Here is a 13946-nt window from a genome sequence, read left to right as displayed (position 1 = left end):
TGGGCAAGTGGGGAGATCTGCTTGCCTTATGGCCGCTCAAAACAAGCCGTGTATAAGGGCTAGTTTCAGATCACCTTTTCTTTGAAAGTCTATTTCTTCTAGTCCTTCTGTTGCTATTCATCGCTGGGTACCTCTCTTTTCTGTTCTGGCTGAAGTGCCCTAGGCATGGAAAAAACTCTGTAATTGTTCTAAGTTCTTTCTTTGGGAAGCAGTGACCTAAAACAGTTGGTTCTCAGACTGAGACAAATCTGTTATTAATGCTTCCTCAGTCAATCAGCTGCAAAACCACACACTAGTCTCTGAAAGAGGACCACAGAAAACCATCTCATTCCCCGGTGCATATGGGAGCGGGATCTAAAAATCCCAACTAGTGAAGTGATACAGGACAGGCTAGAACCTCCCCATTTTAGTAACAAAGCAAGAGTGGAGGGGAGAATTAGTACTTAGCTTGACTTGTAAAACTATTCACTGAAGTAATTTACATACTATCACTTTGCCTAATTATGGCAAAGCATTAGGGATTATTCACACCATTAAATATGTCAAGTTAAATTATTTGATTGCAACACCAACCTCTTATTCATAGTCTCTGAGTCCTTGTGCTTTGTTGCTTATATTGTTGGGTTGTCTTCTCACAGGTTTTAATATGAGATGAAGGAAGAATACTGGCCTAGGAACTGGAGGACAGTATGCCTTGTACGGTTAGAAGCAAAGGCAATGACCTTTATGACTATAATGAATAGCTTGTTTCTATTGAACCAGCTCATAAAATCTTGGGGAAGGATGGCGGCCACTGAGTTGTCTCCCAGAGCATCATACAGAGAACTTTTTTAACAGTTACTTTGGATATCTACCTACAATTTCGTTTCTGATCCTCACTGTACTGTACTGTACTGAAATCCATGGTTTTGTTACATAATGTATTCCTAAAAATGTGTATAAAAGTTGTGTGGAAGTTGAATAAGTTTATGTTATAATGGGTACTTCTGTTTTCAGGAAATGAAGAATTTTACCTCATCGTTGGAGCCATTCTTTGATAACATGGAGCAGTTTGGATATGCAGTGAACACCTGACCATTTCCACCCATGTCTCAAGTGTATCACATTTGTCAGACCCAAGTTTCTAATCAGCACTTTCAATTTTATGTTTTTAGTACTTTCGCAGAAGAAGAAAATGTAATCAAATATTCCAATATTGCACAAACAGTGATGTGCATACGAAGATGCTAACACCATTAGCTGGCAGGAAGTTTTGCCATGTTATTGACCTAAATGCTTATTAATCAGAGAATGTACAAAAATCTAAATTTGGCCTCTAAGAAGGGGCCTAGAGATACTAAATATTAAAAAAACGTGTAGCTTTTCTCAAATTAAATGTGCTTAAGAGATCATCTATAAATAATAGGAAGGACAACCATACCAACGTTATAATTTCTTGTTCTCCCCCTACCCCACATTATCCTCCTTCTCCCAAATAAGTGACAAGGAGGTTAAAGGAACCGCTGCAGAATGGCTACAGTGTGCCAGGCATTTTGGTAGATGATTTGTAAAACACTCTCTTAATGGCCACAGCCAATAGTGTATTTTATGTCAGAAAAAAGACCCACGACCCACAAGCAATTAATTTCAATATGAGTCCTTGTTTGCTGGACCGATGAATGAAACTGGAAAACAACCTACAACGACAACCCTGAATCATTAGAAAAGGACACAATAAAACTGTACTTAAATAGATCATTAATACTGGGCTTGTATATATCTGTGTGGGATAGAGAATACATTTCATGAAGAATCACCAGATTTCTGATATTTTTTAAAGAAATATGTCTGATACTAACTTTACTATGTTTAAGTATCAAATTAAGGATTTGTGCTTTAAAGGTAGATTTCTGTGTCAGTGACTCAAAATTAATGACATATTAGTGACATATGACAATTATGACATATTAATGGCTCTCTATTCTCTGCACAGATATCCCAAGTCTAGTGGTAATAATAAGGAAATAGAGAACTGTTTCTATTTTATATTCCTCCTTTCTCTTTTGATCTCTTGTCAGAGAAAGAGTCAAGGATCCTTCTCCCTCCTTATGGCCAGAACTAATAAGACCTATGAAGGCTGCTGAACAATAAATGTGATCATTGGTATCCCAAGCTTCTGGTTCCCAACCATTTACAGATGTTCCTTGGCAACAATACTATTTTGAAAGCATATTGAAGTATAAATGCCCAAGTTGAAAAAAATATTTGATAGTCCCATGCCTGGGAGATATGGAAGAAGGATATTTCTGGAAGGTCAATAGTCAGTTGGTGACCAAATTTCTACATGTGGGCATTTCTTGAGGGAGAGCGATTGGCTATCTAGAGATTGAAGTGTGGTGACCTGAAATTAAGAGACCCAGACTCTACTAAACACATCTCTTCCTCTAACCAATTGTAAACTCTTAGTTTCTGTGGAACCTCGATTTGCCTTCCACAGAAAAGGAGTTAGGACTAATCCATCTCTAAAGTCTTTTTCAGTTTGTTCTATGTGACCAGGCCTGGCATTTAGACACCCTCCTGATTCTGTAGAAAAGTTGAAGAATCATTTAAAAAGCAGGACATATCTCCTTACCCAAATACCACTTCTAGAAGTTAGTCTGGACTAGCAAGTAAGTAAGTCCTAATATAAGTGCATTTCGGTAAAATCACTTGTAAAGTATACTTCTGACCCATCTTTTCAGGCTTCTGACATGCCAGATTTGAGGTAAATATTCCAATTAAGTCTTTATCCTTTTGGCAAACAAGGATATGGATCAATATACTTGGTGATGGTGAATAAAGACCCTTACTTCTTCATGCCTTAATAATATCTTCTCCAAGGAAAGCCCAAACCAGCTGGGCCACAACAACATCAGCCACGAGAGGAGGTCTTAAGGTCAGCAGTCCCGCCGTGAAACTCAATGCGAAGACATCATTAATGGGCTGAAATTGCAAGTCTCCAAGTCCGGACATCGGCAGGTTTTAGGAGGTGGAATCAGCGACCTCTGGGTGGAACAGGAGGAGGAGGATGGAAGGTCTCCCTGGTTGGAGGCCTAAAATAAAAGATGAAGTAACTATTTTTAAATGGATTAACTCGTTCTTAAGCAACCATGGTTGGTTGCAAACTTGGTAAACTGTGCAAAGAACATGTTCTGTAATTAGTGAAACCACATGGACCGCTGAGCGGCCTACCTGCTGGTTGTGCGTCGCAATCTTGGTGGTACCTTAGAAACACCAGGGGACCTTTAAGAAATACCAATTCCCAAGTTCTCTCCTAGACCTATTCCTTCCTAACTTCTAGAGGATAAGGCTCAAGCATCACAAATCTTTAATAGTGTCCCTCCCCCAAGAAGTTATAGTAACCATGTCTTTTATTTTCTGATGCTTTGATACCTGGAGCCTGGCTAACCCTGGAGGGACTGCCCCTCCCATGGCAAACTCATTTCTAAGGATAGCAACTCGCTGACAAGTACACCATTCATATGCAAACTAGCCAGTCCCAGTCTATATCCCAGCCACTCCCTTTACGGGTTCTCACATTTGGGCCACTACCCATCTGCCCTAATCACATGAGTGCCAGATGCCAGACAACTAGGAACCTTTGCCCCAGAGTCCATTGAAATTACTCAAACTAGCTAATCCTAAATCCGCTTACCCTACCTTCCTTGCACCCTCCTGCAGAAACCGCAATAAAAGCTCAGGCCCATGTTCCCCACTCCACTGCCTTTCTCCAGACTAAACCTGGTACTTCTCCAGCAGGTCCCCGTGGCATAATGCGGCCCTTTCCTCTTGGGATCTAGGAGGACAACAAACTATCTTCTCAAGAACGGTTGTTTCCTGACCTGTTGATCTAACCATACCTAAATAATAATAAAGCCTTAGGTGCCTGCGTGGCTCAGTCAGTTAAGCATCTACCTGTGGTTCAAATCATGATCCCAGGGTCCTGGGATCAAGCCAGGCTCCCTGCCCAGCGGGGAGTCTGCTTCTCCCTTCCCACTGCTCATGATCTCGATCAATCTCTCTCTCTCTCTCTTACTCTCTCTCTCAGATAAATAAAATCTTTAAAATAATAATGATAAAGCCTATATTTTAAAACATCAGTGATACAAATATGCAGCCAGGTGGGAGACATACTGTAGGAGAAGGTCCCTTGAGAGAAGAATTAAGAATTCTGTGCTTCTCAAAACTACTTCCTCATGGAATCACTAAGTGTGTTATCCCAACTCCACATTTGCTTTTTCTAGAAGCCCCCATCCATGTTATTCTGGATGGTTTTAAATAGTCCTAAATGCCATTCTAGATAGACCTGGGTGAGTCTATTTACAGAGAGGTTCAACAATTGCGGCTGGTGTTTCCACATGTGTGCCATAAAGCCAATATTTGATTCTCTCGGAAGCAAGTCAATAAGTCAAGAAAGGGAGCTTTGTCAGGTGCTGTAATTGAACTGTGCTATCCTGGAGTTGCGTAGTTGAGGACCGAATGAATCAATGATCAAATATTTACTAAACCTTTCTTCAAACGTTTAGGTCAAGGAAACGACAAAAGAGTTGAAGAAAAAGGGAGGGGCTATCTGAGGAACAAGGCAGGGGCCTGCCACAAAGATCCTCAGAGAGCCCTGCTGTAACCTCCGGAAGTAGATGGTTTTGTGTAGTTGCCTCTTCCTCCAGAAAAGACAAACGGACCATCTCCTTCTGCCTCCCCAACCTGCCCTATGAACCAGAGCTTACAGGAGAAAGCTGGAGGAAAGTCAGGAAATTCTACTCATTACCTGAGTAAGCTTAGGTTTCTTGGCTTCCTGGATTCTTTATTTGCTTGCTTCTTTCCTTCCTTCTTACCTTCCTCCTTCCCCTCCTTTACTCCCTCTCAAAACCATTTATCTACTATGTGTCTTCTCCTGGGCATGGGATATAGCAGTGAGTACAGCTGACATGGATCCTACCCTCAGAGTGCTAAGAAAGTAATGGATAAAACAGTCAATGGGAACAATCAGTAAACTGCACTGTTTTGATACAGGAAATTCAGAACCTGTGGGAACATAGAGCAAAGGCAACTACACACACAGCTGAAGGACAAGTTCAACTTCTCTGCACATGTTTCCCATCTGCCCAACAGAAGTACCTACAGATACATACATCGGAGTGTTGCGTGAGGTTGGGAGATGACGACTGGAAAGTACATAGCACAGTTTGTGGCTTAGAGTAGGCACTCAAGAAGTAAAGCTAATAATTTTATTATTATGAATAAAGATCTGTTCTTAGTCTTTTTTCCCATGTATGCTCCGTGAGCCTTACAATTTATCACCCACCAATGAAGATAGTCATGATTTCCCAATGGCCCCTTATCCTCTCTCTGCTGTCCCATTCTGCAGCTGGGTGGGCCTACAAGCAAATTATTTCTGTATTTTATTCTGATGAACGGTCCCAACCTAGGATTGGAAGTCCTCTCTAGGGAAATGGATTTCTGATGGTAGACATAACAGAACCAAGGAAGTAATCAGAATCAAGGGGTGGTGTGTGGGGAGACAGCCTCTCCAGGACACTGGGAAGCTGGAGTTGGAAACACAAGTACCCAGAGATACTTAAGAACTGGCTGCTTTCTCCTCTCTGTTGAGAGTAAGGTCTTGTGGCTGATGAGTTTGGTTCAAGAACCCAGAAATCTTGATGTTGGTTAATGTTCTTTTAAAGCAGGACTGTTATTTAGCTGGTCTACTTTTGTATCCTCATAACATTGTTGAAAATATTTTTAAACTTCCCTATTAGTAAATAGCTTCTGTCCCAAGTACCCTCACTCCCTGACCACTCCAGCCCCTCTTAGGGACTCCACAGACCTCTTTACAAGTCTGCATCTAACGTATTAGCTTCTGGCACTGCAGGAGGCCTCCGGAAGTGTGTTCTGATTTTACAGGACCTTGGCTTTGCCTTAAAGGGGAGTGCACAAACTGTTAGTGATTGACAGATCACTAATGAATGGCAAAATATGTTTAAAAACAAAGCAGCAATGGCTCAGTACGATTTGGGTTTCTTGTTTTTGTTTTTTGTTTCTTGGGTTTTTTTTTGGGGGGGGGGGGGTTGGGTTAACTGGCAGGACCTCACCTGTGAAGAGTGTGATATTGTCAGCTGTCTATTCTCTCAGGACTAATGGCCCACAAAGGAAATGCTGTGCAAAGATATCATGCATCTGCTCCTGTTCTTGTCACCATCCACCTTCCCTGACTTTGAAATACATTGAGAACTTGAAGGTGGGAGTGTGAAGCCTCTTTCCACTAATCTATGACTCACCTGCCCTTGTGGCAGATGACCTGACGGCTAACTTTTTAAGAGATGGGTAGTCTAACACAAACAGTACCAATCTTTCTATCTATCCATTAATTCACTTACATGATAAATATTTATTAAGTTCCTACTATGTTCCAGTTACTGTGCTAAACACTGGGACTGGGGACAGTAGAAAAAAAATGTTTTAATCAAAAACAGTTTCTATGCTTTCAAGGCTCACCATCCACTTGAAACAGATATGTACACAGGGCCATAACATGGAAGGAAATCTAACAGAAGTATTTAGAGAACCAAAAGAAGGCATAGGAACATTAGGGAAGGCTTCATAAAGGAGGTGATGACTAGACTGAGTCCTAAAGGGTGTGCAGGAATTGTCTAAGCGGAGGTTGGAAGGGAGTAGGGAGACAGCATTCCAGGCAAAAGGCACAGATTGGGCAAAGACACAGTTCTAAATGGCACAGCTCTCTGGGAATGCAGGGGTGGAACATCAGTGAATATAGGAGAAGGTGGGACTTGAGGCTAGACAGGGCCAGAGCACACTAAAAACTACAGCATTAAATGTGAAGGCTTTCACGCCAGGAAGTGACATCATCAGCAATTTCTGATCTAGAAAGCGCACTCTGGTGACAATGTAGAGGAGGGAGGTAAGTGTGAGTCTCCGAGGATGAACACAGGCACTGGCAGATGGAGAGGGGGTGGATCTGAGAGCTGAAAGGGCAGCACAACGGACAGTCTGGAGACACACACTGTGGGAGCTGCCCGGGAGGCAGGGATGGCGGGTGACGACGCCTGGGTTTGGTGCAGAACCGTGCCATTATCACAGGCTAGGAACTTACCAGAAGAAGACAGTTCGGGGCAGAGAATGGCAGGTGGGATGAATTCGGTTTTACCCCGGCTCTGTTTTGAGATATCTGTGGGGCATCTGGGTCGAGGTCACCAGCAAAGAGTAGGAAACAGAGGACTGAGGTAGACGTGGAAGCTTGGAGTCCTCACTGACAGCTCAAGTTCTGGGGACAGCATGTGGAGTGAGCAGAGGAAGGGACCGGGACTGGGAGCAGCCGACAAGCACTGCATCCCCAGAGCTGTGTGAGAGCAAAGGCATTCGGGAGACACAGGCAAAGAACAGTTACTGATTCCCAGATCTGGAAGTGGAGAGGAGACCCCCAAGGTCAGCCTCACCTCCTGTCTGCCAGCGGGTCAAGCATGGAAGCCATTGATTGCTTTTATTATTTGTTCAAACATCTCCTCATTTTATTATGTGAATTGCATACATACTTAAAAAACAACTGCATATTTGCAAATCTTTCTTCACACCAAAAAGGAACCCAAATGCCAAGCTCTATCAATTACAGATTTCTTTGCAAACACCATTTCTTTAGTAAAAGTGTTTTCCTCCTTTTTGCTCCCATTTTTATCACAACATGCTTCTAGACTCCCCCAAAATTTCATCAGCCATCTCTTTTTACACACTTATATGCATCCCAATTTCTAGCCTTTAATTTCTGGAACCCGTTTCCCTGGTTGTTCTCTTTTTCTCTCCCATTAACAAAAGCCCTACAGCTATAGTTTTCAAACTTGACAACTATTTCCATCTTGGTGCAATTAGCAACTGCCTCCAAACTCTTCAGTCTTCAGTAATACAAGGTCTTAGGTCTTGGATATCCTCCTAATGACACCTTGACCTTCTGGAACAGATGTCACAAAATGACTAAGACACTGCAGCCTCCAGTCAGGCACACGCAGATTTGCAACACAGAACAAGTCTCAATCCAGGCCAAGCCCTAGTGTGTACATCTGCAAAATGAGATAATCCTAAATATCACTGAGAGTTGGGGAGGAACTGAGATAATGCACTCAGTGTGTCGAACATAATACCTAGTACATAGTACACACTTAATACAGATTAGCATTTATTACTATAGTTCGCCGTAAACACCCCTCCCCAATCACCAACTGTATAATAATTTTCAAGCAACAGCACATTATGCCAATTCAGGGGACTGGACCAGATTATCGTTACGGGTCTTCCAGGACTAACATTCTACTACGTGACCTCTAGTCTACCACAAAACATGCTGGTGAACCTGACACTACTTGTGATTACGGCTGTGTGTGTGTGTGTGTGTGTGTGTGTGTAACAGGTGTCAGTACATGAATATGAATGTTACTGGGAGCACACACAAGAGGGGTGAACAGCAAAGGGAGAAGTGGACAGATGCCTAGCTCAAAGTCAGCTTCTCTTTCCAGAAAAACAGAAGAAAAGCCTCCTTGTTGCACTTTCTCAACAATTTACACTGACAAGATTCATTTAAGTTTTAACATTAAAAAAAAAAAACCACGACCCTGGTTGGAAAAAAAAAAAAAAAGCTTCCACCTTTTAATCATTTTCCCCCACATTATACTTTAGACATCAAAGAAATAAAACACCTAAGACAAGCCTAGGCTTTCATTCCCAAGGACCCTTTCTGCATGGGTGGACGCACAAGCTAGTTTTGACCACTTTTCCTGTTATTCCATGAGACCTTGAAAAGGTTCCTACCAAAGGCCAGACAACCATTATAAACAAAGACAGATATTGGAGCCCGGCAAACACTCCCAGCTTGTCTGTCTAATGCCCATCTCCAAACCTCCATATGATCATTCTTCTCCTGGATAAGAAAAGTCACTCATTCTACTGAGCTTTTACTATGGGTCCAGACACCACCCTTATGACTCTGTGAGGACGTTCTACTGTTATCCCCATTTTATGGATGAAGAATTGAGTTACATGAAAGTGAAATAATTCACCCAGATTCACAAGTGACTTCTGGACACTGTCCCCAGGTAGTGTGGCACTAGAACCATGCTCCCCGAGCTATGCACCCCACCTCTATTTTCATCCCCAACTCCTTCTTATCTCCTGGTCCCCAAAAGGTACTGTCCCCACAATACAGCCAAGGGAATTAGTTATGAAGAAGCTGAATTCTAAGCAAACATACACATTATTCAAAAAGTTGGTGTTTGCCAACGTACTTCATTGATGAAATATTGTACTTGCTATTTAAAGTATTTACATTTCAATAAAGCATCATATTAACAAAGAGTCCCTGTCGAAATGCATCGAAAGTAGCCATTTCAGTTCACTCTGGACTCATTCTGAGGTCATCTTAGATGTCCCCAAATCCTACTCTCCGCCTGCTGGAATTCAGAGAGTGAGGAAAACATTTCTTCTCGGCATCAATGTTACCTCTGTGAGGCAGCTCGGGGAGGTACTCTGGGGGGCCTCTCAAGGGGCACGGCTGGTGTTCCTTCCACTTGCGGGGGGCCTGGGCTACGACTTCTGGGAACCTCAGGGACTTCATTATCCTACAGCAAAAAAGGACAAGAAAGAAAAGGGAAAGTTACATTAGGCAACAGGCATAATTGGACACCATTTCCCAAAAGCCTCTCAGTCCTCCTCAGGCTTTGGCTAAAGGTTATCCACAAACTGAAAATGAACCTAGCAAACCAGGTCAGCTTTCCATTGAGGCCTACACTCCCTGAGGAGACAACGGAGCCCAAATTATCATTAATGGCCCTTGTTCCTCAGAGTGCCCCCTGTGGGCCATCAAATTAGCATCCCCTGAGAGCTTGTGAGAAATGCTGGCTCTCCAGCTCCTCGTCAGACCTGCTTGATGAGAACCTGCATTTTCACAAGAGCCTAGGTGATTCTCACGCATATTAAAGTTTGAGAAGTCTGCTCTGTACAGCCAGAGAGAGCTGGAGAAATTTTGTTTTTAAACCCAAGTCCCTTTTCGAGACAGCGGAACCATGAGTGGTTTTCTCAGTCATGGGGTCATTAACAGAAGCTGCTCACTGGAGGGGTAGCCCACCCCAAGAACCCAATCTCAGGGAGTCTCCTGGGTTGGCAGTGACCCCTCCTGTCCATCCCAGCCACTCGCCCCTGGATCAGAATAGACGCTTCAGTCTAAGGGAGTAGCTCACCCTCTCCTAAGAGGCCTAGTAGCTCTCAGGGGACTATTTGCCACCATGCATGCAGAGGAGCAGAAAAGGCCAGTGTACAGTGAGAGAAGAAAGCAGGTATGTCCAGGGAAGAAGAGATGAAAGAGAATGTGGCCCTGGGGATACAGGGAGCAGCGGCCTTGGCTCCATCATTTCTCACGGCTTCTGATCCAGGCCCCCAAATGTGATCTCAACCCCAGATTCCCTGATAGTCCTCCTGCTGCTTCTCAGAGATGCCCTCTTGGCTTAACCAGTCAGATGGAGTATCAATTTCTGTCCTTCCCTCCCTCCCTCCCTCCCTTCCTTCTTTCCTTCCTTCCTTCCCTCTCTCCATTTTTATTGAGGTAAAATTCACCTAACATAAAATTAACCATTTAATTTTTTTTAAGTTGTTTTTTTTTAAACAGTCTCCTTTTTTTTTTTTTTTTTAGATTTTATTTATTTGACAGAGATCACAAGTAGGCAGAGAGGCAGGCGGAGAGAGAGGGAGAAACAGGTTCCCCGCTGAGCAGGGAGCCTGATGTGGGGCTCGATCCCAGGACCCTGGGATCATGACCTGAGCTGAAGGCAGAGGCTTAACCCACTGAGCCACCCAGGAGCCCCCAAATTAACCATTTTAAAGTGAACAATTCGGTAGCACTTAGTACATTCACAATATTATACAACCACCACCTCTATCTAGTCTCAAAACATTTTCATCATCCCAAAAGGAAACACTGTACTCCCCATGTCCCCCTCCCCCAGCCTCTGGTAACCACCAAATCGGTGTTCTGTCTCTCTGATTCTACCTATTCTGGATATTTCACATAAATAGAATCCTACAGTATGTGACCTTCCGTGTCTGGCTTCTTTCATCTGGATTTCTATTTCCTGCAGTGGAGTGACCCCTCAGACAAGAAAAATGGGGGTGGAGTCCCCGCTCTTACCTCATTGTCCCCCTCCATCCCACTGCTCACACTGAGGAGGCTCCGGGTGCTGGATCGGTTACTTGCACTGCCTGAAGTGTACAGACAAAATTAGCTGGACTGTGGATTCTCTCAGGCTAAAATAAAATGCAGGACTCGAGCACTTACTTATTTTTACCGATAGAAACAATACAGAAGCTGTGAATATGGGATCTTCAAAATGCTGCCATCTTATATCATTTTATTAGCGTTTAGATTTTCTTTCAGCATAAAATGATATGGTTCACCTTATTACCTTTTTTTTTTTCCTTTATCAGCGCCATTTACTGAGGGTTTACCACACATTACACGATTTAAAAACATGACTGCACTTAATCCCTGTGAAAATCCTATCTGATATTAGTGGTCTGGTTTGTCAGACAAGGAAGCAGAGATGCTCTCTTTCTTACTTGTTCAGTGGTATTTCTAAAATCTGCAAACATCTTGTTGTTGAAGTGTTTTACTTATTTAAGAATTACAGCAAGCATGTGATCACACACTCAAACGCACACACAGACACACAGACACACACACATATATATACCTTCTAATAAGGGCCGAGTTTGATACAGACAAAATCAAACTCCAAAGCGTAATTTATGCTCACAGTAGGAACTATGATTGTGTGAGTTTAGGTGCTCAAGGCTTTTGAATTGGGAATGTATCACCTACCTATCTTATTAGGACAGCTCTATCCAATAGAACTTTCTGGAAATATTCTATTGTATACTATCCAATATGGTAGCTTGTGCATACCAGGAACGGTTTTAATTAACTTCAATTTAAATAGCCATATTTGGCAAGTGGCAAGCATACTGGACAAAGAGAATTAGAACAAGCTCAAATATGTGATGATCCAGGAGCAAAAAAAAAGAACAACAGTCAGTCAACCAAGACAAAAAAAACCTGACTTTAATTTACCACTGTCGCCACTAGCAGTATTGCCAGATCTTGGGTTTACTGAATTTCCCTTAAAACAGCTCCTCATCATATTAGTTTATAAGGAAATAGTCTTAGTTTCAACTTCATTATGGTATCAATTTTGACCTAATTAATTCAGATGTGTGTTGAAATAGAGCAAGTTAAGATTATAATTTTGGATTATTTCTTAGAAGTAGATGTTTACATTTAAAATAATATATCAAAATACTTAATAAGCCAGGGGATTCAGAGTTTGCTTTTTTTTTTTTTTAATTTTTTTTTAAGATTTTGTTTATTTATTTGACAGGCAGAGATCACAAGTAGGCGGAGAAGCAGGCAGAGAGAGAGGAAGGGAAGCAGGCTCCCTGCTGAGCAGAGAGCCCGATGCGGGGCTCGATCCCAGGACCCTGGGATCATGACCTGAGCCGAAGGCAGAGGCTTTAACCCACTGAGCCACCCAGGCGCCCCAGAGTTTGCTTTTTAAGGAGCATGTGACCCTTTTCCTTTCTAGTCAGTTACCTGTACATAGAAGTGTCCACTTGGCCAGAATGTCCCCATCCTGCCCTTAGCCACAAAGCTAAAACCTCAGGCTCCAATGCTTAGGGCAAATGCTATGGAAACCTTTCCAGATTCCCCCAGTGGAAGCCACCCCTCCCAGTCCTGTGGAGCCAAGCCTCCCGTCCTTCACCATTCTTCATGCCACTCCCTCACAACAAACCAGCCTCCTTCTGAAAGTTGTCCTCAGAGAGAGCAGAAAGCTGGCCAGGCACTGGCTCCGGGACCCTACAAATTCACACTCATCAGTTCTCATTGTGCCTTCCCTGGGTATTCCTAATCTTGAACCCCCAAGTTTGGCTTTGAACCTTGGCTCCCCAGTTCATCTGTCCTGGTCCTCTCCCCTCCCCAGGCTGACTTTCTTACCCACATCCCCTCTGGACTGCATGGTTGGTAGGAGGCTCTGGCCCCTGTCATCACCCCTCTTGCCTGGGGTGGGGGCAAGAGGGATGCCTTCCTCTTCCAGGCCTGTGTCACCAGGAAGAAAGAACAGACAACCATCTAGCTCATGCTAGTTTTATGTTTTCTCTACTCCACTACAAGGCCCCTGAAGATGGTCTCCGTTTCTTTATCATCTCTATGTCTCCAGTGTACTGTCTCACTCAGAATGCATAGAGCAATCCTCAAATATTTGGTGGATAAATGAATGAGGGGGGGAAAAAATGACCAAATATGACCCTTAAAAACCATGGACCCAACAATCTACGAAAAGGTTAAAAGTCTTTCTGCAATAAAATTTGTGTTCTGTTAAACATAATATTAATATTCTTAACTAAAATCTTGGTTATGACCAGATTTAACCTGCAACTGTTTTTCTGTGGTTCCCAAGAGATGACAGCTGCTCTGATCAATATGACATTAGTGAGTGCGATGCAAGGCAAAGCATGATAAGCACCTGCCCATCAGGGTCTAACCTCCTGGAATGTTCTCTTTCTGGACTGTGTTACCATATAAGTATAAGAAGTTCAGGCTACTGACTTAGAGGCCATAAGGGGAGAGGTCCCAAAGGATGACAGAGCATCTAGGATGGTCCCACCCATGCCGGGCTTACAGCTGAGGACACACGCAGGAGTGAGTGACCCCAACTCACCCACGTGGAGTGGAGATAAACCAGCTGCACCAAGTCTTGCCCAAGTGCAGTATTAAGTATAAATAAATGTACATTTCAAGCCACTGTGTTTTGCGGTGGTTCGTTACACAGCAATAGATAACTGAAACTGTATAGCAGGGACTGGAGTTAAATCCACTGGTC

General features: G+C 43.1%; 1 protein-coding gene across 1 annotated transcript in view; it reads right to left on the bottom strand.

Annotated features, from left to right (window-relative positions):
• Window positions 1–1419: 1419 nt before the first annotated feature.
• The window catches only part of PIK3AP1 (phosphoinositide-3-kinase adaptor protein 1), a 114966-nt gene continuing 102439 nt past the window's right edge, over window positions 1420–13946 (bottom strand). The window contains exons 15-17 of the mRNA XM_080823672.1: window positions 11201–11271; window positions 9520–9638; window positions 1420–3071 (exon numbers count right to left, since the gene is read on the bottom strand). Coding sequence (XP_080679798.1) covers window positions 3014–3071; window positions 9520–9638; window positions 11201–11271 — 248 coding nt within the window. The 3' untranslated portion in view covers window positions 1420–3013. The remainder of the gene's footprint in view (window positions 3072–9519; window positions 9639–11200; window positions 11272–13946) is intronic.

The sequence above is a fragment of the Martes martes genome, assembly GCF_963455335.1.
Source record: "Martes martes genome assembly, chromosome: 14".
Classification (NCBI taxonomy): domain Eukaryota; kingdom Metazoa; phylum Chordata; class Mammalia; order Carnivora; family Mustelidae; genus Martes; species Martes martes.
This window is presented reverse-complemented; position numbering and strand designations above follow the sequence as displayed.